Below are 25,968 nucleotides of genomic sequence, written 5' to 3' on the forward strand. Positions count from 1 at the left end.
ACTGTACCCTTTAAATGTATTATATGAATGAGCAGTAGAGGGTACTCTTTCTGTGAAGAGCAGGCAGAACTGCCAGATTTGATCTTACATTTGTTATAAAAGCACAGGGCTTATTAGGAAGGTTAAGCCAAAGGCTTTAAAAATAAATGTGTTTTTGGATGGCTATGGAATATCACTCTCAGAAATCCACAATCTTTAGATCATGTCTGATAGGAAATTATAATATTCACCAGTACACACCCACACTGACCTAATCATGCATATACACACTGAAATTCAGACACACACATGAGCCCTCCTCTCATTACCATATCTGATCACTGTCAGTCTCTCCCGCCCCTTATTATAATTATATATACATATATACACACACTCACACATGCATGCATGTATACATACAAACACACACAAGCTGTAGCATTTTCCAGTTTATTTTAGTTTTGCTAAACATCTACTCGCTGATGACAATTTATTCCACAGCACCCTTGCCGGGTGAGAAGGGACATATGAAAGTTTGTACCCCAGTCTCTTTGCAATTCTATAGAATATGCCAGGATTTCAGCAGATTTCTTTTTAAGGTGCCATACAGTTGGCTGAGGGGCTCCTAGTTTCTGCATGTCTGGGCAATACCAGTGCAGGGCAAGTCTGTCCAGGGCCCTGCCGTTTGTGCTCCGGGGCTCGCAGGGGGCGATGGGATGCATGTCACGGGTTGATGTGCGTCTCACAGGGTTGGCCCACATGCTCCAGTTATTGTGGCCAAAGTGGGAGCAGAGTCCTGCTGAATCACAACTGACGGTTGCAAAATGGTGGGCATAAAAGAATGTGTAACTGTCAATTCAATTTTATTGTCACCAAAAGAATGTGCAGTATAGAACACGTCTCTCTATATATACACACTCAGGAATAGATTAGTCAAACAACTAAAAGTATTTATTTAACTGGAGGCAAAGTTGGATTACTTTTAGCAATTGTACATCTGGTGATTACAGAACTAAGGATGCTGATTTCACAAGTTTCCTTGGGTTTCCCCCCCCCCCCCCCAAAAAAAAAAAAAAAGCTAGCAGGCTCTCACGAGGACAAACCAATTCCAGTCCCCTCTGTCAGAACCGCTGTTGTTGAAGTACTTTTCCAACCTTTCTGCCATTCAAGAGATCGACCCAGCTAACACATCCTGGGTATAACACAGTGCCTCCATGGCAAACACGGTCTTTGTGCACTACATAGAGTCTATGTTTAATACCAAAGGGAAACAAAAAAATCAAAACCATCCGACACTAAGTAAAGATGTACCCTATTACCCTCCATGAATGTAAAACAGGGCTGTGGTCAAATTCATTCCCACTGCTACAGAATGGAGCAGATTTTAACTGCCTCGTCTTCTCGGTTTAAACCCACCTTGTACACACTATCAATATCAATTGCATCGTTAAGCATCAGGTACTTCCTATGAATTTAAATCCGCTTTACATTCAATTTCAGTGCAATTCCATGGTTTGTGAGCAGAAGCAGATCTAAACACCATGCAAGTCAAAGGATACCGGTTCACGAACACTGGCTGCAGCTGGATAAGCTGCCTCTCCCATCAGCTTAAAACACATCAGTAGTGGGATTTGGCACAATACGAGATTCCCTGAAGACTGGTGTGTTGTGTTTTTGTTCTGATGCCATGTGACACCAACATTAAAAAGAATAATAACAATACAAATAATAAATGACAATAATAGGAACTGACCTAATACCATTAGGTCAACACATTGATCTAGTGCAAGGGTCCAAAACATAAATAAAATAATGCTGGATGGAGATTCGGATCAGTTCTCTTTAATGGTACTGCAATCTGAACCGTAACGCGTCCTGTCAGTTTTTGTACGGAGTTTTGATTGAAACCCAACTCAAATGTGTCCAAGGGATGTCTTGTCCTCCTGTCAACCTGTACCCTGGCTCAGCTCTTCACAAGCGGATGCCCTTGCTGTGCCTGTGTGGGCACATCTGACTCAGGGTATGCACACAATGTTCAACACAGTATTAGTTTTGCACTTGTGATATTAGAAGAATTGCAAATACAAAGCAGCAAAGAATTTAAACCCACAAAGGCATTTCTGAGAAGCGCTCAGATAAAAATCACTAATAAAAATGTGCAGTGTTTTAAGGATTCCCTCTTCGTGGACTCTGTACATTGTGGGGCACTTCCAGATCCTCAGCCAAGATTAAATATACCTTCCTTATTTTTAAAGAAAAAATTAGAGTAATGGGCAAATTGGGAAATTAAAATTGTAATGTAACCAAAGCAGATTTCAGTCTGGATGGTTTCTGGAACTGGGACAACCAAGGTGTCTCTCACACTCTCAGGGGAATCTCTTCTTTGACAATGGAGGACACTAACAGAAACAGTGGAGTCCAGGAAGCAGAAAACTCCCACACACCGGAACTGATTACACCTCACTAAGTCCCTGGCACTGTCTGGGGGGATTCCTGGGGCATCAATGGAAGAGGCTTTTATCAGAGTGGTTTGCAACTGATCTCAAGGGACTTGCTTGCTTTCTTGTTGGTTTTAATGTGTGATGCATTTCTGTGGGCTTGGGTAGTTTACAGTTTGCCCGTGACTGAACAAAACAATGGGATGATTCTTCTGCAATTTTAAGGAAGTGACGACGTCGGAGAGTGAATTGACCACAACCCACAAAACACAGACTAATCTCCGCTTTCTGTCAGATCATGCGCAGAGATCAGTAACTCCCCACCCTGAGCAGTTCCTTTAGAAAGCTGTTAAGACACCAACCTGCATTAACTCACCTGCACTTCATGAACACTCACCACTGCAATCAGCCTCACATCCCTTAACAAGTTCATCGTCTTTCCATTGAAAAGACATGAGGTCAGGTTAATCAGGGCTGTTAGATGCAATTCCCCAACTCCTACTCTACACAGAGCTTCAGGCACTGTCTGGCTTCACAACCCGCAGGTCCAGCACTCGAGGGCCACAGGGGTCTTCTGGATAGGGAACACGCGTCCATTCCACTCCTTAAATAGAGAACTGGACTCTCTGTATGCTTTGGAGTATCCAGATTTAAACCTTAAGCTACTGCTGCTTCCCAGAGACCTTGGGACCCTGCTGCACTATGAATCTTTGAGTCACTTTCACTTCACTAGCTTGCTCAGGAACTCCGATTTCAATTCTCTAAAATACATCTCGATACAGCTGGAGGAACCAACTAGGGAGGGTATACAAAAACCTGAAGTACCAGAAAATGAATAATAAATAAATAATTCTTAACATAGCACTTTTACACATCTAACGTGTGCCCCACAGACTTGATATCAATCTTGGCCCTACATAGAGACTACTGGGAGACCATTCTTGTTGTGGTAACTCATTTCAAGGAGCAATTACATCAGATTCCAGGAGGAAGAAAAAAATAAAATAACATCAATAGATGTATGATTTATTTTTCTATTGGGCTGGTGACATGGTCTCTGGAACACTCAGGACACAAGCAAATCCCAGTTTCACAATCTCACACAGTCCACAAGTCTCCTGGCACCGCTGCACTTCACACAGAGACGCCAGGGGGCAGTATTATAGCGAAAGTACCTCCAGTGCCCAGCTCAGAAAGCAGGGTCTCCCCCTGGCCATCCCAGAGGACAGCACTGCCAGACCACTTCAGTCTCTATTGCACTAAAGGTTGGCTGCACATCAACACAAACCTACAATATACTTTTAAACTCCTTAACACTTTTATATACCATTTGGAGCAGCTTTCAGAAAGTCTCTGTAGTTTGTTTCATTTTATATATATATTTCTTTTTTATTTCTGCATCTCCTGCAGTTTTTTTTTGTGGTCCAAATCCAGTGCAAGAGCAAAAGGCGCAGTAGTTTTATTTATATTATTTTTTTTAGTCCAGTAAAGCAGTCTCTAAATCCGAAAGTATGGGAGGACAAAAAATCCCCAAAGAGAGTGAAAGAAAAAAAAGAAAAACAAACAAACAAACAAAAAAAAAGATCTGTTTTAATTCCTTCCAAGAATGGAAATATCCACCGGTTGCAGAAAGGGCACTTCTTTAGTTGTCATTTTTTGTGTGATTTCTTGTTTGTTGTTTCATACCCAGATCCCCACCGGGGCTGGGGGGGATTGCTGAAGATGGCAGCTCTTTAGCTATGTCTTAGTCCCAGCCTCGAACCCGGGGCTGCAGCAGGGGACCCAGTGTCCTCTCCGCCAGTCTCCCTGTCCGCAGCCCCAACAAACACCAAGCGCCAAAAAGCATGTAAATATTATTTCCTCCTTTTTGATGTTAATTTGTTTTTGTTCATTTCTTGTTTTGCGGTTTTGTCGATTCATGTCCCACTTGCTCGACAAAACCCAGTGGAAAGAGCTGGAGAAGGCAGCTTTTGTCTCTTGTGCAACCCCCATTTCCTTCCTCCCTCTTTCCCTTGCGCACTCTCTCTCGCCACCTCTCTCTCTCGCCCACTCTCTCTCTCTGCAGGTGTGTGTATGTGGCGCAGGATTTCTGTCCGCGAGCGTCTGGAGAGGAGAGGAGAGGGAGGGAACGAGGGGCAAGCGCATGGCCCAGGGCTGGCCCTCAGCTGGCAGTGGCCCGAGACATGAGGTCCTCCAGTGCCTTGTCCTGGTCGTTGTTGTGGACCAGCAGCACCTCCTTGATGGCGTCTCGCTCGAAACCCATCTCCCGGAACCTCGACATCAGCTGCAGAAACTCCAGAGCCTGAGGACACACAGTCACGGGCCGTCAGAGGTTTGGAGAGACCAGGCAGGGAGCAAAAGCACGAGAGTGACAAGGAAGAGTGACAGGAAGCTGGAGTACAGAGACAGGGTGTAAGCAAAGGCCAGTGGGAAGAGTGTGATGCAGAGAAAGAGACAGGGTGAAGACAGGGGACAGTACAGAGTGTTTGAGAGAGAGTAGATGGAGAGGCAGGCTCAGAGCATTCAGGCAGTAGAACTAACCTTCTCCTCAGAGCACTGGTACATCTCCAGACACTCCTCCACCAAACGGGGGTCAAAGCCCCGCTCACACAGGCGGCCATGCACAAACAGGTAATCCAGGACCTTTAGAGAGACCAGGAAAGAAGAGGGTACAAGATTAATGTAACTTTTAATATACATTTATTTAATATTTGGTTGTAGTATTCTTCAGCAAGCCAATACTAGACCCCACACAGAGGACTTCATACCTGCTCCATGTTCTGTCCCTGTTTCTGCATGGCCTTGATGACACCCTCCCACGGGTACCCCATGGCAACGATGGTCTCCAGGCACTGGCGCTCACTCTGCGACAGTGCCATCAGTGGCCCACAGTGCCCTGCCGGCACACTGGCGGGAGCAGGGGGGCCCGAGGGTCCGGAGGAGGCTGTGTTGACCGCAGGGGGGGGCCCTGTGTGAGTGTTAGGCTGAGGAATTGAGAGAGGCAAGAGTTAACTAAAGGGAGTACGTCACTGATCACCTCAAAGCAGCTCTAAATTAACCCAATAAGCAGACAACACTTGGAAGCCTGGAAAATGAAATATTGTGCGTTTATGGACTAAACTTCCATCTTAAAACAAAAAGCAAGTCCACTGAGCGCCGAGTGCTCACCTGTGTGGGAGCTCCATTGTGTGTGTGGTTGTGCGGGTCAGCAGGAACTTGGGGGCAGGACTGGGGGCCAGGCAGATCCTCCTGCCCCTCGGGGCGACTCTTGACAGAGCCCCGCTGGGATGTGTGGGTGCCATTGGGGAGGCCCTGTGTCACAGGGCCCAGGGAGGCCACAGCGCTGTAGCTCCGGTGGTCCTCACACGGCGGCGGCTTCTCCTCCGACTCGGACAGCTTGGGGAAGGACAGGGAACGGATGTTGCAGGGGAAGGCTGCTAGCGGACCCTGGGAGCCCAGAGGGGGAGAGGAGGACAGGGGACCACCGGGGCCATCCAGCTGCAGCAGGGCCACCAGCCCATTGGGTTTGTGCAGCAGGCCGGGTTTATTGAGAGGCAGCTTGGGCTCGGGCGGCGTGACGGCCTGAAGCTGCAGGATGCTGCGCAGCTCCTCTTTGTCATTGAGCGTCTTGAGCTCCAGCTTGTCGAAGGGGTCCTCCTCACACTCGAAATCAGCCAGGTTGAGGTAGTGCGGTGCCGGGGGGCTGGGCTCGCGCTGCCGCAGGCTGGGTGCTGGCAGGGGCGTCAGGATGGCATTGTGCCTCAGGCCCGCCAGCACGGGGTTCATTGCGGGAGGCAGGGGAGGGGGTGGTGAGGAGGCTGGATCGTCTCCGGACGGGGACAGATCCCCATTGAGGCGCCGCTCCTGACCAGCCCCCTCCCCCTTTGCCTGGGCAGCCTCTGCCTTCAGCCGCGCCCGCTCCTGGGCCTTCCGCACCCCCGCCAACTCCTCCGCCCAGCGCACCGTCCGCCGCTCCAGAGAGAAGTCATACTGCAGCAGAGGTAGGGAGAGAGAGAGGGTGGGTGCTTCTCATCATAAGCCTCTAACAGCACTTTGCAATGAGACTGAATTATAAACTGCCTGAGATGCAGGTTGCTCAGAGCCCAGTCAACTGAAGTCAGGATCCTCATGTGCAGCAGTTCTGGACACAGATCAGTGTGTGGCAGCCCTTTGCAGTTTCTCAGAATATATAAACATACAGGTGTATTAAACTTAGTTTTTAAGAACCCAGGGGATCTGTAAGCTTTTCTGGGGTCCCCTGAAGACCCCCAAATATCTCAGCCATTATAACATGAGGCTCCTAAATCATAGTCTAGTACACTGTTTCCCAACCTTTCAAAGCCTAAGTCCCACATATTTAACATTGTATTCTGTGTAGCACACCCACCCATTTATCAACTTCAACAAAAATAAATAAATCAATCAATAAATAAAACCGCAAGAAACCTGAGCTTGTCCTGATGTACATAGCTGTATCATTATTGTGGGAATTATTTAGGCCTAGTTAATTAAGATTATATTTTTCTCTGGGTTTTTTCCCCCCACACTTACTTTGCACACACAATTATATTCTTTACAATGGCAAGTTTTAATTAGGGGAAGGTAAACTACTGATGTAATACAATGGTGTAAGGTCTCTCCTTTTGACACCACAATGCAGAATCACAGTTCAGAATAAAGATTCTCAATTATTTAAGTGTTAGGCTAATTAACTGCCATCTGTATGAAATTAAGATTTGGATGTTTAAGAATGTTCACTAAAAAACTGAAAATCTAAATTTGGAAATTTTGACAAAGCGAAGTTTTAATTAGGGATGAAAACAGATGGAAGTAAGACTAGTCTGACCATTAGTTAGGTTAATTAGAGTGCATAATTGCGACATTTGGTAAAATAAGGCACTATAAATAATTTAGCATTTTAATTAGCGTTACATTTTGTTCTGGGCTACAGTTAAGTTCAGAGCAAACAGTAAATGAAATCTTTTGTTTAGGTTGGGGTTGTTTATCTACCGAGTCAGATGTAGATTTTTATGGGCCATCTTGAAATGCTGGCATTAGCTAAGGTTGGGGTTCAGGCTGCTGTTAGGGCCTAAAACGGGGTAGGTAACCTAAATCTGTGAATTAATTGTGGGTTCCGGGCATTTCCACTCCAGCTCTTACCTCTAACTCAGAGAGCTGTGAACAGTCTGGCAGACAGAAGCCAATGGGCAGGCCTACTTTAGCCGGGCTTCTGAACTTGTCGCTGATCTTAAAGGGAACATCATCCAGATAACTGAAAGGTCCTGCAGGAGAAGACGAGAAGGCACCATCAAGACCCTTCCACATTCATCATTCTTAGTCAAGGTATTCAGTGTGTCTGGCCATTCCTGGGGTTTGTGACGTTTTAAAGTCTATTCAGAAAGTGTTTTTCTGTTTGCCTCACTTCTCAAACTAAAGTGAGATTGAGAACCTGTAGTGCTGACCCCAGCCCAGAGATCCTTCTCGTATTAGTCCCAGTATCCTGCAAATGAAAAAATTCTCTATGCGCACACACACCATGCCTTTGGCCCCTACAATTTAAAGTTGTCGATTAAACAAAATCTGTCTAAATATATCACACCTTAAGCTCCACTGGTATACTTTGCATCTTCCATCTTTTAATTTAATTTTAACTTTGAATGCACCACTTTCTATTTCAAGCTCCCCTCAGAGATCACTTGAAATGGTCAGACTCAGGTTTTATATTAGAAGTTATAAGGAATCTCGATCAAAACTAAGATTAATTTTCCAAGAGTCGACACACCTGCTTAGCTCCCCTATAGATTTCGAGTTTTAAAACAGAAGCAGTATTGAAAAAAAAAAATCGAAACATTCCCTCAGCTCTGGAATGCTGTTGTTAACTTCATTAAAACAAAAAAGACATTCATACAAGTTAGGACTGATGGAGTGCTTTAAAACTAAAACGAGATATCTGGCAATAAGATCTACCTTACATACACTCCCTGATATAAACTCACCAGTGTTGTGGAAATCTGACCCAGACTTCCTTGAAGCCATTTAGACTCTGTGAAAACAAAAGACATACAATTTGAATGTGTTTATGTTCCTGCAGTAATTAAACCGTTCCATGTAAACAAGCCAAACAGAATATTCTGGAAACTGAGCTTCCTGGAGAACAGCAGCCACACAAACTGGGAGCTGCAGACACTGATGTGACGTGATGTATCCAGACAGGAAAGGGCACGGTTCGATAACAGAAACATACAGGGGTGGGGGGGGGGGGGGGGAATAACTTTAAATACTACTACATTGTCCCACTATACTTCTTGGTTCAGCTTCTATTTTCTGTAGTTTCCTGAATTTCCATTAACCACCCTCAATAGGTAGACTTCAGGTTTCACCGCTGTGCTTATCTATCTGCGGCCACAAGCACGAGCTGCAGTGGTGATCATGGGAACATTAAACAAAGAGTTTTAGTTGCAGAATTCAAAGTTAAAAGTACATAAATACATCAATAAAAAGTGCTTCCCATTTTCATTCAATGTTATATTTGAAAATGAGGAAACCATGATCTTTATTTGGTTACCATTGCCTTTTCAATGTTTGTTGTACCTTTACAACCCCATCATCACAGATCACCTTGCTGTCCATCTTCAACCATTTTCCCTCTCATTATAATGTAAACCTTTTAGAAGACTGTTTTATACGGCTACAGCCTAGCCGAAGCTGCGAGACTCTCACCATGCACTCTTTGGATTCATGTAATACAGGCGCATTTATCGGAGTCCAGACGAGCGCAAGGGGCCCAGGGGCAGAAGATCAACAGGGAGCCACGCATGCAAACATGCCTGGTGATTTGAGAGTGTCTTTGGTATAGAAAACAAAACTGTGTACCAACAAACTGAATAAAATAAAACAAAAGCAGTTCGATGAGACACCATGAATAAACGGGCGAGGTTCAGTGCGGTGAAGCCGTTAGGGAGCATAATGGTTGCTGCCAGTATGCTGACAGCTGTGGGAGAAGACAGCTCCTCACATTTAGCAGCAGCAGCAGAACAAGGCTGCGGCTCCAACACAGTGCTTGCACTGCACGTCTCTCCCAAATGGACTCACAGACAGACGCTCAAACATGCAGACAGACATTGAAATATACAGATGCACCGATAAACATACACAATGAATGAAAAAAACAGGGGGGGGGGGGAAGGCACTCCTCTATGGAATCTCCTATTCCACTTGGTATACATAGTATGTAGAGGTTTCAATTCAAATTATTGAGAAATGTGTGTGTGGGGGGGTAGATTGTAACATCAGCAAGCACTAGGACTACTGGGAAAGCAAGAACATTCCATTTGAACAGAGAGATAAATGATTACAGACATATTTATAATTCTGCAATTTGCATATAGGAGGTGAGGATAAAGCCAAATATGCAGCCTAATGGTTGCATGGCAGAGAACAGGTGGAGTTGTTGTTAGTTGGGACGCTTTGTAGCACGTATGTATGGCATAGGAGTTCACAAATACAGCAATGTGTGTAAAGTGGGCCGTTTCAAAAGTGTATTACATTGCATAACACACAATAGAGCAATATTACAGATATGGAGGAACATATGCAAGTAACACAATGCCAACATTTTATTGGCGCACTGCAGCAATGTTTTTACTGCAGCAAATTTGATTCGAACAAACTTCAGAGGGGACCGTTTACATAGTTTCACAATCAGACAAACAGTTTCACAGAAGAAGTACTCAAAAGGTTTGTCCTAAAACACAACATAACCAGGTGCCTTCTTTTGAACAAATTGAAAACTTATGGCAACAATGTCAGTGACCTCATTCACCTAACTAAAGTTTTATATGGTTCTTAAATGTTATTTTGGCAAAGATTTCTGTAAAAATGCCACACAAACAAAAATGCAATATGGCTACCTAAGATCACAAATGACCAAACTGTTAAAGCTATAAAGATGGGTTCAGTTGTTCACAGCAGTTCCTATGAATATCTGTTGGTAAATATAGGCTTGGAAGTTTGGGCCAAATAAATAAAATCAGAACAGTCATGGCACCTAAAAATAAATCTGAACAAAGCCAGAAGTGTGACAGCATTTATTGTAGCATTGAATTAATCAGGGTTCCTGTGCTGCAGCTGGGCGCTACTGTACTGTGATGCTTGTTGGTGCACTGCAAGATTTCCATGGCTGAAAACAAAAAAAAGTGTCCCTTTATTAATGCTGAGTGATATTGACTTCTGTAGTGTGCCAGGGCATAATCAACTTGACATCATGCATCTGCCCTCAGTGGTATTCAAACTCTTATCAAGTTTAATGCTTTATAAATATAGACTATTTGAGGACTGCAGTAGATTACTGGCCAAGTAATGATGTTCAAACAAGACCTTCTCTTCAGAATTTTCCGCTAATGATTAATTGGAACTTCTGGCCCGATAACTGTAGTGTTCTATTGGTTTTGACCTACTGGTGAGTAGAATGCTGCACTGTATGAATCTTGTCTACTAATTTCCCAGTACGCCATTTCTGACTCTCGGCATATCCATTTGGGGGTATGCGCACTAAGCATGGGGCTTGGTTGTAATTCGTGCCGAGTTTTTCATTAGCATGCTAATTAACTACTCTGGCAAAAATTGATTTTAAAATGACTTCTCTAAGGCAGCTGCCAGAAGCTATATAGGGAGGAATAGCAGGATGTTACAGAGAAACAATTTCCTGAGATTCTTCAAGAAGCAGTTTGATGATGCCTTGAAGCTACCAGACCCTGTGCTTTGTGTCTGCTCCATATTGTGCTTGGTGTTGTGCCACACACAAAAAATAAGCTAATTTGCCAATCTTTCTCAGGTCCTTAAATGAGTCATGAACTGCAATTATAGATCAAAGAAGGGAAGCATTCTGTGCAACACAAAAACTTCATTTTTTTTCTGCCCTGATTGGGGTGACATGCATGACATGAGTATGGTGCAGTTACTTAAATTAACATGCAGGCCTCTAAAGACAGGCAACAGAAAATCACTCCCAAAAATATCCGACAACACCCTCCTTCACAATAAGTGTAGTATTTCAGCAGCAGAGATTTCAGATCCAGATCAGGTCTGGAAAATTAAGATACAGTTGTGTCATACTAACCACTTACTTGTTGTACTAATTTTTATTTGGTTTTCTGAGGCAGCTTGTGCACACTAGTGATAATAGCTTGGACAAGCCTACTGTCAGAACATCATACTTCATTCTCTGTGAAAAATTCCAAACTGTAGTCCAAGTACCTCTGTGCAAAATCGCTGGAGCTCTTACTAGGGAGTAATGTGTTCTCTTTTCCAGGGCACATCGTCCAGTTCCTACACAGGCAGACGGCGCTGACTGACCCAGTTTGATTTCCCTGGTGTGTCATTATAGATTAACAGACTTCACCTTCCTTGCTCCCAAACTTTCACAGACCCTGGTCATGTGACTCACCCAGCTGTGAGGTAATGCACAGGGAGCTGTTAATACATGTAGAACATTTACAACAAAGAACAACTTTTTGCAGGATAGAACTTCTTTAGTCACAGATTTATTTATCTTCCTGCCTAGAACACATGAGGTTTTGAAGTTCTACATTGGCTGCCTATGGGTGTCCTTCTCTCAACTGCTCCTTTGAAAAACACCTGCCATCTTGCTACAGCAGGTCCAGTGGATGACGCAAGCTCCAGCCTCCAGCGAAAACCAGTGCAGCAGCACACACGCTGTGCAAATACAGGGGAATGCACATGGCATGCTTTATAAGTCATGCTGACAACTGTATCCTGAAAGACCATAAAACACAAGTTCAAGGACTAGCCCTTTAAGTGCAATACAGAATGCGTATGGGTTCACGGAAGGCTTGTCCAGAGACTATCACTATTACTGTGCACTAGAAGATTCTGCCCAAAGCCTCTGATAAAGCCCTCCTTGAACATTAGTCAGGAAACTCAAAATGCTGGCACGTCACCAGGAAGTCGTGTAAGCAGGATGCATAATGAAGAGATGCGCAGAAATCAAAGGGTACCTTGGAGAGGTGTATGTATATCGTTGAAAGGTTAACGATGTGTGTATATACAGCGTTTCCCATTAATTAACAGCTGGTATGCCCACATAAAAGACTCACACTTCTGCGACACTAGCAATAACAGAAAAGGAAAGACGGGCAACAGAAAAAGTCATATTATTAATCTACACACACAGCCAGCTTTTACTATTTATTTGTTATTCACTGGAACTCAAACACACAGGTATCTTTCTGAACGTAGACCGGCAGTCTGTGTGTTGAGCTATACCTCCGACATGGAAACAAGGCCAAGCAACTGAACTATGCACGAAAACACAGGAACTGGGGTGCAGAAAAATGGCAGCAGGTGCTCTGGACTGATGAGTCAAAATTTGAAATATTTGGCTGTAGCAAAAGGCAGTTTGTTAGCTGAAGGACTGGAGAGTGGTACACGAATGAGTGTCTGCAGGCAACAGTGAAGCATGGTGGAGCTTCCTTGCAGGTTTGGGGCTGCATTTCTGCAAATGGAGTTGGGGATTTGTTCAGAATAAATGGTTTCCTCAATGCTGAGAAGTACAGGCAGATACTTATCCATCATGCAATACCATCAGGGAGGCATCTGATTGGCCCCAAATTGATTCTGCAGCATGACAACGACCCCAAACATACAGCGACAGTCATTAAGAACTATCTTCAGCATAAAGAAGAACAAGGAGTCCTGGAAGTGATGGTATGGCCCCCACAGAGCCCTGATCTCAACATCATTGAGTCTGTCTGGGATTACATTGCGAGAGAGAAGCAACTGAAGCTGCCTAAACCCACAGAACAACTGTGGTTAGTTCTCCAAGATGTTTGTGCCAACCTACCTGCCGAGTTCCTTCAAAAACTGTGTGCAAGTGTACCTAGAAGAACTGATGGTGTTTTGAAGGCAAAGGGTGGTCACACCAAATATTGATTTGATGTAGCTTCTTCTTCTTGTTCACTCACTTTGCATTTAGTTAATTGATAAATATAATCTATTAACATCTATTTTTGAAAGCATTCTTAATTTACAGCATTTTTCACACCTGCCTAAAATTTGTGCACAGTACTATATATATATATATATATATAGATAGATAGATAGAGATAGATATCTCTCGGACAAAATAAACATTTATTGCAAGGCTGCTGTGTGTGCTCTGCCCTGCGGTCTTGCAGGGCCACGGTGTCTTCAAGTTTTCATTGCTTTCAGTGACCTCATTCACCTAATAATTGGCTTATTTTGGCCAAATTGGCAAACACTTCACAGTTTCTAAAGAGCTGATTCTTCCAAGAACTGATAGAATCTGCTAGATTAAGGGACCTCTGAGATCAGTCTCACAGTTTAATTAGAAGCAAATTCTGGAAGTATAAATTGTTTATACATTACCATGCAGTAGCAAAATTCATGCATAAAGTTTTACCACCTGTTTTGTAAAGTAATAAATATCACACATGATAAAAAAATAAGAAATTGCCAATCTGGAAAGAATCCAGAGCAGAGCAGGGGAAAAAGGAGGGGTTGTTTAATCAAAGCATTTTGGAGCACAGAATACTTTGAGGAGCCGAGATAAGGGTGTTCAGAATTCTGAAAGGCATTGGCAAAGTCAACACAAAACCTTTAGTTCAATCTCGACTCAGACACCCAGACCGGAAAACCAAACATGAAATACATTTTAGCACCGGGAACAGGAGGCAGGCAGAAGATAACACTTTGAACTGACTGTGATTGACTTGCACGTGTTTAACAGGACGAGTCTTACTTTAGCTCTCTTGGTCCAAATGAGAGTGCACTCAATACTTACGATAAAACCCCTTTAAGATCTCAACACCTAAAGGGTGAGCAAATTAAATACACTGAGCATATATCGGCATCAGTCTTATTGCAGCCAAGATACCCCACTGCTGTAGCGCCACCTGACAGAAACGCAATCGAACACTGAACTGTAGCCACCTCTGGGCCCCATGTTAGTTGTCCACCAGCTGAGGATCAGCAGCTTCAACAACCTGACTGAAAGAACCACTCAACCAGAAACAGAGCTGAGTGCGCATTATAAATGTCTTTGTGGAAGAGCACTGTGACATTCATCCTCCTCTACCCCCTTTCCCTGCAAGCACCTACTCCCACTGCCACTGAACTCTATGGTCTCCTGCTGAGCTGAGGCCCTGAATGGATTCCACCTGACAGAGAGACCAGTATAGGTCCGATGGGGACATGTCTGGACACTGGGTCAGAACAGTGGGACCTGGCACCCCCAGTTTCTTTTCACTGACAGTAGCAGAGCACTACACCAGTGCCCACTCCTCCCTTCACTGCTGCCTGCCTCTTCTCATTATCCCAAGAGAAAGCGGATTTGACCTGTATATCCAGAGTGACCGCTGCTGTCTCCCTCAGAGTACAGCTGCCACACATGATCTCACCCTTAATAAATGGCAACAATCTGAGGGTGGATATAAGCGGGATACACTGGCAAGAAAAAGTATGAATTAAAAACTAAACCCCTAAAACCTGAGATGGAGCCGCAATGTACTGCAATGCAGAGCACCCTGCTGTCAAGATCCTGACAGGCATGTCATGAGTAACTTACTTCAACAGCGCCTATCGAAAGCTACGCCGATCTTAATCTACATGCTCGAGAGGAAAGAAATCGGGGAAGAGGAGAGAAAATCATTTTGGTTTGCGTTTGCGAAAGGCAGGCACAAAAAGCATTCTGGTGTGCATTAAATTTAGGTCACTGCCAAGTGCTTCTGCTGGCATCGGCCTCAGCAGGGTAGTGAATGAGCGGTTAGCAGCATTGCAATCCAAATGCACTGGACGAAAAGGTTGGTTTCTTTCTCCACTCAATTAGAGAAGCGAAATTAGTCAGTCAGTCATCAGCATTGCTTTCTCCCTTTCTGGGCTCTGACACTGTAGAAGAAGCCAGAGTTTCCTGTATTTAAGGCACATAGACACATCTGTCTTTTTCACAACGAAAAATAAATCAGCCCATTAAAAAGGAGCTAACTTTAACCCCTTCTCACGAACAGGAATATACTTTACCATTTATACTATACCTACTATTACTATAGGAGGTGGAAATATACATCTTGTTTTTATATTGTGTGTTTCATAACTGACTGCTCCCCATAGAACCCCATACAGAAACACTTGCATCAGACTTCCTCTACACTTGTGCTCTGCAGTGAGGCAATGCAAGGCCTGCAGTGTAAAAGGCAGCGGGAGGCTTGTGCTGCAACATCGCTGCTCAGCACAACACAGGGCTCCACAGCTCGACGGTCGGGCTGTCGACAGGCAGGGAGCAGATCAACTCAGGAACCATCAACAATGGTGCCCTAGACATCAGTGGCACTATCCTGGCTGCCTCTTTCTGGTGCATGTCCCACAACGAGGGAAGTCTAAACATTTTTACATGCATCACATGTGCACGACATCGTCATCCCCAGTGTTTAAAAAAAAAACATGTCACTAAAGTCCCATTCACACTGAAATGTCGGAATATTGCCGGAAAATTGCTGGCAACGTTTTCCTACTTTTTTCTCGTTGCCTCCCATTCACACCGGGTTTGAAATGGCAGAAAATTGGTGGCAAGGACCCATTCACACAGAAAACAGAGATTGCTGGCAAGAGCACTGTGGCCATGGGACTAAGATGGTACAGAAGCCCGTGGATCCGGAGAGCAGAGTCGGACCGACACTCGGACGTGTTTGTAAAAGTGCGATCATGTCCCAGTTTAAAGATATGGCAGTAGCAGTAAAATACTACGAGATGGATATTGAGGAGATGTCACACTACTGTGTTATTGTATATGTGTATACAGGCAAAACAATCACTGTTTGGCAGCGCAACGCTGATTATAATATTCACAAATATACGAGGCTATTGCTGTGTTCTGTATAACTGCATACAGTGTTTAAATAGACAGTTGGATGCGTCACCGTTCAAACTGTTGTCATACGATTATGAAAATGAATTGCTTTGCTGGTCAGATCTGAGCACATTCTGTGCATTCTGTGTATTATTTGGTTATATCAGAAGGAGTCAAATATGTTAGACTGCATGTAGTATTGCGTCATTATTATCTATTTATTGGCAAACGCCCTTATCCAGGGTGACTTACAAATAAGAGCAACACAAAGTGCAAAACAGTACAGTTCAAAGCATAATGCAATTTACAAAATCAAATTTACACACGTGTATAGGAAATATACAGTAAACAATACAATGCAGTCATATGTATTTGTTATTGTATGCGTTATGCTGCCATTTCTTATATGCACTAATCACGTAAAATGTAAATGTCCAGTGTTTTATTAATACAAAATGAACCAAGCTCATCTTATTATTGCAAAATGAGTCCCGAGAAAACATTGAAATTAATCACGAAAACGAACCCGAGTTACAAACTGAACGCATTTGTACACAAGACAAGTAAACAGCACACTGACTGATACATTGTTTCAAAGCAAACGAACCGAACCGAACCGAACGAGTTCGTTTGAAACAAACCCAGGGTGAGGGGGTAACATGTTTGCCTGTATAGAGAATATATTTTGTATGATTTATTGGTACATAACTTCTGACATATGTGTGACAACAGATAGCATTACATACGCCAACCTGTTGGTTCATCAGTAACACTCAGAATTGCTGCGACTATATTATTTTCAACCTCCGTCATTTCTAGAAACCCGGTCCGTTTCTCGTTACGGTCACAAGTTCTTGTTCAAAGGTGACTTAACCTTGTCGGGTTGTGGTCGCAAAAACGCGCCCCTATTCTGATTGGTTACGACAGGCAAGGACTTGACACTGAATTTGCCCGCAATCATTTTCCTGCTACATTCACACAGACACGTTGCCGGCAATTAGACTAGGAGCCTTGCCAGAAAATTGCCGGCAATGACCCATTCATACAGACCTTGCTGGCAACAAAATGCAGACAAATTACCGGCAACTGTTTCAGTGTGAATGGGGTTATTGTCACGTAACTAAATTTTCAGAGAAATGATTTGTGGTTGCACAGTTGTGGTTCATTTTCTAAAGTATTATTTTTGTTAAAAATGTTTACACTTGGTTTCAGTTTGTATTGATGTTTTGGTCCGTTTTCCTGTTTGGAACTAATGCCAAATCCAATAAAATCTCTAGCATTAAAAATAATAGACAGAATTGTTCATCTTCTGGATGAAATAGTGCCAACCCTAAAACTACCAAAGCCTGACATTACTTTAATTAGTTAAATGGGGAGTCTTACAGATACACAATCTTCAATTTTTACTAAAATGGGAGGCGGTTATCAAATCATACGCTGCATTTTCAGAATAGATTAAATCTATAGGTGTCTAAAGCAAAGCATCCTGGGAGACACTTAACTTTCAGCATATGGAAAACAAAATGCTTATGATCTAGCAATCAGATATGTTGGATAGATCCCATGTTTAAAAGAACAACATTACACAAACAACCATTTATAAGGCGGGAATGGAAATCTAAGGTGAGGTGACTGGCTTTCTGTTCAGTAAAACAGCACTTCCATTGTGAAATACTTTAGGTCTCCCGAGGAGAGAACAGGTACTATGTGGGCCAGGGGTCTGCAAATATAAGAGTAACTCACCATCAACTGTGAGAAAAGCTTCTTACAATATGAACGTGGAGAACATAAGCAGACTTGCATTAGGCTGGGGCCGGGGGAAGGAGTGTGCCGACGAAAATGCATGTGAAAAGGTTGACGCAGCAGTTTTAACAAACAAGTGACTGTAACAGAAGACACGTGGAGATACACCACATAGCACAACTTGTTATGTCATGGTTTAACTAACTATTACAGGTGATCAGCTCACTAAAACAGTGCAAATAGATGAAGGTCAATGGAGGCAAATCCAGAAAAGGAATTAACAAAGATGTAGCAAATAAGTCAGAACTAACATCTGCCAATACTTGCTAAACAGTTTTTAAACTGCAGTTGCACACTGTGGATATTGTAAATGTGTGGCATAGTTAACTGGGTCACACTATTTAATGCCACTGGGAGCCAGATGAGGTGCATTAATGCATTAATTACAGCAAGGCAGGCAAGGGTGGCTGAACAGCCTACTTGTTTGAAAACCTTCCTTATGATCTCTCCGATTGCTAGAAATTCATCTACCAACCCCTTGAGGATTTTGAAATTGGTTTTTGTAGGGACTTTGAGCTTCTTAACCAACGATCTTGCTCTCTCAGGCCAGGATGTTGAAATGGGGAAAAGGAAGGGCCAATACAGAATGTGAGTGCAGACTGTTTATGCATTCTGGTTTTATAGATTTTACAGACATAGGCTACACCAATACAACTTTGACCAATAAGACCTTGTTAAAACATCAATGAGTTTATTACCTGAAGAAATGTCTTTCTACAGCCTGAAGACCTCAAAAAGAGCCCAGCCTGTGACCACCAAAACACCAATCACTGAGCAGAAGACAGAGGGCTAATTTCCCTCAGAAACTGAAGGGACAGAGTACCTGCCGTTACCAGCACCAAGGAAACAATAAGCCCCAGATGAGGCACAGGTGTTTATGACAAGTTCTGGCATCTCAGCAGATAGACATTAAGTCAGCATGCCTGGAGAATGGGCGCTTGACATTCCTTGCAGTTGCTGCATGGAGGTTTTTATTATTCATAGGCCAACAGCATAGCAGAACTTTGGAGAGCTAGGTGTGTCTGAGAGTGACATCAATTACACAAATCACAGGCACGTTCAGGTGAGTCATGGCAGCCTCACCCTGCCTTCAGCAAGCAAGCACCATACCACCTGGAAATCAAGATCCAAACTGTGGCAAAGCAGAAGTGCAATTCCCTCACTCTAAAGATCAATGACCCGATCCTAAACGAACAAGCTTTCATTAAAACTGAAATGATAACGAACACCTATATTGCCAAGGAGGAGGTTACATAAAAAACATACTTTTTTTTCTGGAAGGAAGCACATGCTCCCTTGAGAAAGACATCAAAAGCTCTGGGAAGCGGATTCTTAAAAAGAGGAAAAATAATTACACACATGCCTACATCTATGGTGCCCTGCCATATTCACATGCCTATACGAAAATTCAGCACTGGCTGAAAAATGTCTGACTGCCTACACTTTTGGGATATCCTCTATGTATTCCAAAAATACTAAACAAAACAAAACCCCTAATTCACACGGTGTTTAATCTCTTATCTTATAAGGACAGCCCAGTGCCCAGAAAAGCAGAAAGCTGCGAAGACACAGAGACAACTGTAAACACAAGCACAATTATTTGCAGTTATCACTAAAATAACATCCTGGCTCACGCCAGTGCAGCTCAGTGTCAGACTGGGTGAATACATTGAAAAGTTCAAAAGTTATTTCTGAAAGATACCACTAAATATGTGATTTTAAAGTTTTCCCAGTTACTTCATTAGGCTTTTCCTTAAGGATGTTGCTTTACTGGGATCAATTTGATCACATAAATTCAGTTTTGTCAGTCTGGAAAATATATTTCTGATTGGTAACATGATACTTTATTCTGGTTTATTTACATAGCAGAAATGTATGCAGTTTGTGCATCACAAGATCAATGTTGTAACTAAACAGTCTTTTCAGTGTTAAGTGATTAACAGATTAATCTCTTGCAATGGGTGTTCATACACAAAAGGCAGTTTTGGTTTCATAGCCACTGACGCTAAACAACAAAAAGAAAAAAAATGAAATTAGAAAGTCTGGTCAGTAGCTCCAACACAATGAAGCTACTCTGCTCAGTTTCAAAAGTTAAGAGTAAGCAACTGTGATGCAGTATTTTGATTAGGAGACAGTAGTTCCGAATGCAAGTGGCTGCTGGGAATGAAGTAGGCGGAACAGTTGGTTGAAGTTCTGTCTGGATCAGAAATTCCACACCCATTGTCCTGGAGGATGACAGGGAGTTCTGTGTGGTAGAAGGTTCTGTATTTCAGATGCCAAAGGTTTACTAAGGGTTCTCTCTCAATATTATCCTCAATAATTGCAAAGCATGTCTCTCTAGAGAAGCACAAAGTCAAAGTCTGAAGTCACTCACATCATAGTCACGGTTCAGATCTGTATCTTGCTTCTTCCCAATTAATCATGTCTCTTTAGAAAACAAATCTGAAGTTCCATGGAACTTTCCTGGTTAAATACATGCCTTATTGTTCCCTGCTCACCTCCCCTTAACAAAGCCTTAACTGGGCTCCTGTGTGCTGCTCTGAAATGTCAGACAAGACAAAACCAATTTGCTCTCCTCTTTCTGTAACTCAAGGTGAATCAAAGCCCCTTTCCTTAAACTGGTATGGCAGCTCAACTGGGGGGGGGATCTTAGGTTACCAATTCTGCTGAATACACAAACACAGCTGCACAGAAACAAACAGAATTAAGAGTGATTTTAATGTAGCTTTTGCAGGACAGTCTGACAGGTGATTGCTTTCAAAGGGAAAAAAAGAGTGTACTGATCTTGTCTTGAATTTCCTTGCGTATACAAAAGAAATGAAACAGCTTGATTATGCTGCCAAGAGTATAAATGCTTTGCATTTTCTTCACTGAAACAGTAATTCATGTTTAAGGATGACACAGGAGATAATTAAGTAACTACTGAACAGACTAGACAACAAACAATTAGGAACTTGTGCTATAATAGAGGAGTTATCTTCCAGGTTGTTTTGTGCATTTTTCCCCCCGTATATTTCCCTTCCAAAACAACCCATGCTTAATAATGAAACAATTGTTTCATATAGTCCCAACACATGGAAAGCCCCTGACAAACACAGTGCTGTCATCTTTCCAAAGTTGCAGAGAAATGCTGCAGACCATGGCTGCCCAGAAAGAGTGCACAAAGCAAAGCTAAATCAGGAACCAAAACATAGTAATAGCAGCAAGTGTGTCCTTTCACATTCGTAATGGGCTGAAATCACTATACAGGTTAAAATGTCTTCTTTAGGTGCAAATATTCATCTAACAAAAGTAAATCTGTAATTCATGTAAGGGTTTAATTCTTGCGCTCATATAACTACATAATTAGCAAAGAAACAAGTGAGAGAATGAAATACTCCTTAGGATTAAATGGGCTCTGATTAATTACACTGAGTAGCAATAATGAAGCCGTTAGTGAAATTACCTCGTCACAGGTGGTCCACACAAAGGGCACATATCACAAGCTAATGCTATAGGCGAATGCCATTTGTTTCTTAAGCTGTGACAAATAAGCAATGAAAGTGTCCACGCTGTCTTCTGACTGTCCATCAGCTCTTGATGTAGTGTGGCTCTCAAACACTGGGTCCATCTCAGGCTGCTGTCAAGGCAAGGTCTACAAACAGCTTTCCAACCGTATAGGATCACAAGGAATGCCAATGCCAGTTAGAGGCATCTTAAATTTAAATAAGTAAAATTATATATCACTCACAGGCAGGCAAAACTGCAGTAAATAAAGCAGCAATTTAATCAAAGCCAGTTACATTAAACTACCTAGCAGATTATCACAGGCCTCATTGCACAACAATTCAGCTTCTGCCAAAACAGTAACCGATTAAGACATTAGAATCTGTTGCAATGGGACTCCATCCAGACGTGTATCATTATTCCTAACACCCAAAATGTAAGAGCTAATTGGAATCTGTCATGCCAGGACAAAACTATGTGCTTTTAGTGGGCAGGAGACTACTAAATATACATACAATTTACTTTCTAGTCAACCACAGGCAGCAACTCCAAGCGAGCGCCTGAGGGAAATCAATCAATCAATTCGAGTTTTGCTTTCGATTTAAAATCAAGTTTTTTTGGTTTGCTTTTGATATCATTATTTTTGTTTACAATTCTATACATTTTGCTTTTGATTCTTTTATCTCAACATCCATTTTTTCTCAACTAAATATCTCGTTTATGATATATTTTATTTTGAATTCATTACTTATGGTGCTAATTTGAGCCCACACGTTACCCCTCACAACTCCAGTTCTCCAAAGATTCTCCAGTTTTCCATTTTCTGTCTGAGCTCTGTCATAAGGAACTGAACTAATGTTTTACATAATTTGGAAAATGTAACACTCTCCCACTGGTATTTGGCTGTAAATTATTCATAGAGCCCCAAACACGCTGTTGCACCAGAGCAGTGTAACCCTGGTGTACCCTAATAAGCACAGCATGCTTTATCCCGGTGGTGCCTACAAATGGTTAATTTTCCTCCCATAGAATGTGTGGATAAGATCCCGTTAAGAGGTTTACCAATAAAATAAACTATACAACTCTGATGTACTCTGACCACTGGGATTCAAATCAGTTTGTTTCACACCCTCAGCGGATGTGCCAAAAACAAGCCAAGCCACCGCTCTTGGCCAGACACACTATACTTGTTTCAGGTCACAGGTTTCCTCCTCAAACTAAAAAATAAAAGACAAAATCAATCACTGTGCGCTTGTTTGCAAGCCGAATCAAAACTATCCCAGTAACCAAAAAGGGCAATGTCTTCAGTTAGTTGCACAGTGTCTCCTCACTGCATTCTTAAAACAGAGGGAGCTTTATTTCACAAAAAGGTGACTGTTTATTTTTACACCAAGTCACTATATGAAGAGGCAAAGCCTTCCAAAAACCCCACAGTGCTGGTCTTCGAGTCCAGCAGCAGTGAAAGAGCAGCCATTCTATGGAAACCTTGCGAGAATGGGAATTACCAGAGAGCAATTACTCACTATGACTGCCTATGTGTTTCAGTGTGGCATCCAATAAAGACCACTGGTAGTGACTTATTGCTCTCTTCACAGGAGCTCCCTCCAACTACTTATGTATACTTTTTTTTCTCTGCTTCAAATATTGTACTTGCTCCGCATTGGATCCCGTTATTTACAAAGCACACACATTTGCATTAGAAATAGCACATGTAACTCATACAAGACACCCACAATAAAAGCTTCATCCAACTAAATGAGTATTAAAGTAAACAATGACTGCCGTTTGAAAGATTTCAAGTTTCTGTTGGCTGATTTTCAATTCTGAGGGCATGATCCTTTGGCAAGTCCTTTTAACTGTCATGCCCCTTTCTGATCATCACATCTAGACAATGCAATTCCAGAAGACTGATCAAAACAGGAGCAAGACTACTAGAGACTCCTGTCCTCACATTACAGATGATGAATACACCAATCCACCAACTGCTGAAGTACTGTCCAGATGCATTAATGTAGTGGATGAGGCCACCACATTACCTATTACCCCATCCACATGATGTGTCATAATATGTATGAATATACAATTACTCTTGCTACTAGATTTAGGAGGTTCTGCTCTGCTTAGGTACATACACATTACCACACTTCTCATCAATCAGTGTAAATAATTGTTGTCTATTCTGTAAAGGTGAATAAGCAAAATCAATCAGAAACTACTGCCATGAATAAAAGATGAAGACTAAAGCAAGGTTCGTCACAACGCAGCTCTTACAATTATTTTGATTCCCATTAAACAATTAATTAAATCTGTCATTTACTTTGGTAGTTACCTTGGCAGCCACGTATATCGTTTGTTAAAATTAAACTTGCAGCCGATTTCACCGTCAAACGTACCCGACAATGTCGGTGACACACATTTCTACCAGAAAGCATTATCTGGTCTAACTTCAGGGAATTGAATAAGGGGTTAGTAAACACGACTATAATTGTAATAGTAGTCATTGAGATTGTTCTGTGAGGTTCAAGTCTGTGTGCGCATTTTTATTTTTTCACTCCTAGTGTCCGTATTTCAAACCTCACAAGTTTTGACGACTACCGGTATTGGTGATCAGTCTCAAATCTGTGGAATCGTTTCTTCTTTTGGCTGTAACACAATATCACATTATTGTTCATCTTATTCGGTCATGTAACACTGTGCATTACAACCCTCTACTTATTTCAAGACCTGCATCATTTCTGGTGACTCTCATATATTACGGACAGGGAATTAAAACGATTCACTAATAAAAGGCTGTTAACCAGAATGACTGTCCCAATGAAAGCCCACAGCTATGGGCTACAGTAATACACACACCGTACGCTACAAAGCCACGCATGTCAACATCGTACTTCATCACTACAGTAATAAACTGTCGGGTTTAGAGGCCACAAAGTCCTGCTGAAACAGACAATCACGCAGGTATTTGGATTAGGTATCGATAGTGAAATCTTGAATTGCAAAATAATCATGACAACGTGGTAGACAGAGCCAGCCTGGACCCAAACCTACTGTTCGCCTAAACAGACCGTAAACAGCGGTGACAGTGAAACTTCTGTACGGGTATCTGTCGGTCCGCGGCTTAGCCTCCCAGTTTAAAACTCACCAACTCGTTCAGCCTGTTTATCGACGGAGCCGGGGCCTGCTGCGCCCCTCAGCCCGCTGTCTGTGGTTTATGTAACGGGCAAACACACAACGAACAACCGATGTCCAGACGGGTATCCATGTAAACCTAACCGTCCCCATTCCCTCCGACAGCTCTCATCCTCTCCAGCACCGCCCTGGCGCCCTCTCACCTGTGTCTGCTACTTCTTGTGTGTCCGAAAGGCCTGTTCCGGCTGCCCCCGAACTGTTCTGCTTCGAATCTCGTCTGAAATAAGTTTTAATGAAACCGAAATCTATTTCCTGCTTCATCGCAGGACGCCATATTGTCTCTCCATTTCTCCACCTCTCGGTCCTCCCTGACGTCATCACGTTCAGCGAGTGACGCAGACGGGACCAATAGGAGGGCTCTGCTCTGTCGTGAACTCCGGCCCGCCCCCCTCTTTGGGAGTGAAGTTGAGTCATGGGGGCTGAGATCATATTGTTTATTATGGTTTCAATCGCTATTTTCGTTTTGTGCCCGAGAAGTCAGATAAAGAGATGTAGTGGGTTGTCGTCGCTCGGACCTTGTCGACAAAATGTGTCTTCTTCAGTAGTCTTGTCAGACAGAGCTTAATTTAAAGTCCCAAACTGGAGAAATGTAATGTGCCAAATACATTTACTGCGAATATGCCACACCTGCCGACTGAACGTAGTTATTTCAGTTCTGACGACTACTACAAATATATCATTAAGATTAATTGCAGTGCATATTGCTTGACTACAACTTTCCAAATCTTAACAAAACCTGTAAAGCAGACAGCAGTTGCAATTCTAAGGGCCATAACAAGGACATGTAAACCTATTTGTTCTTTAATCTAATATATATATATATATATATACATTTAAAAACAAATGGAGAAAATATGAACATGAGTCCTCAAGAGGAGGAGTGGTCCTCCTGGTGGTCTCCCAAATCTCCCAGTTCTTATAGCTGGTGGGATGCCAAGTGAGGCAGTTGAAATACAAAATGGGCCCAACTCTTTTGATCAATCTGCTGTATTCTTTACTGAAAAAGACAATAGGCCATGGCAAAAGATTTATTGGATGTTCTTGCCAACAAATTGTGCTTTTGTGCCATACACAATTTAATTCTTAGGGGAAGAATGTTAATAAATAAATCGTCAATCTCCAGTGAAACCTGGCACTCGGACTCAGGCCTGTGGTGACGCAAGGCTCTTACTCTGTGAATAGAATCACATC

General features: G+C 42.7%; 1 protein-coding gene across 1 annotated transcript; it reads right to left on the reverse strand.

Moving 5' to 3' along the window:
* Positions 1–415: 415 nt before the first annotated feature.
* Positions 416–25,091, reverse strand: ubap1 (ubiquitin associated protein 1). The gene is made up of 7 exons (XM_066710722.1): positions 24,921–25,091; positions 8,414–8,460; positions 7,578–7,699; positions 5,586–6,407; positions 5,186–5,401; positions 4,959–5,060; positions 416–4,719 (listed from the first exon to the last, which is right to left on the reverse strand). The coding sequence occupies exons 2-7, from the start codon at positions 8,451–8,453 to the stop codon at positions 4,579–4,581; spliced, it is 1,443 nt and encodes a 480-aa protein (XP_066566819.1). The 5' UTR covers positions 8,454–8,460; positions 24,921–25,091; the 3' UTR covers positions 416–4,578.
* Positions 25,092–25,968: the final 877 nt, after the last annotated feature.

Source organism: Amia ocellicauda, chromosome 8, assembly GCF_036373705.1.
Source record: "Amia ocellicauda isolate fAmiCal2 chromosome 8, fAmiCal2.hap1, whole genome shotgun sequence".
Lineage (NCBI taxonomy): Eukaryota > Metazoa > Chordata > Actinopteri > Amiiformes > Amiidae > Amia > Amia ocellicauda.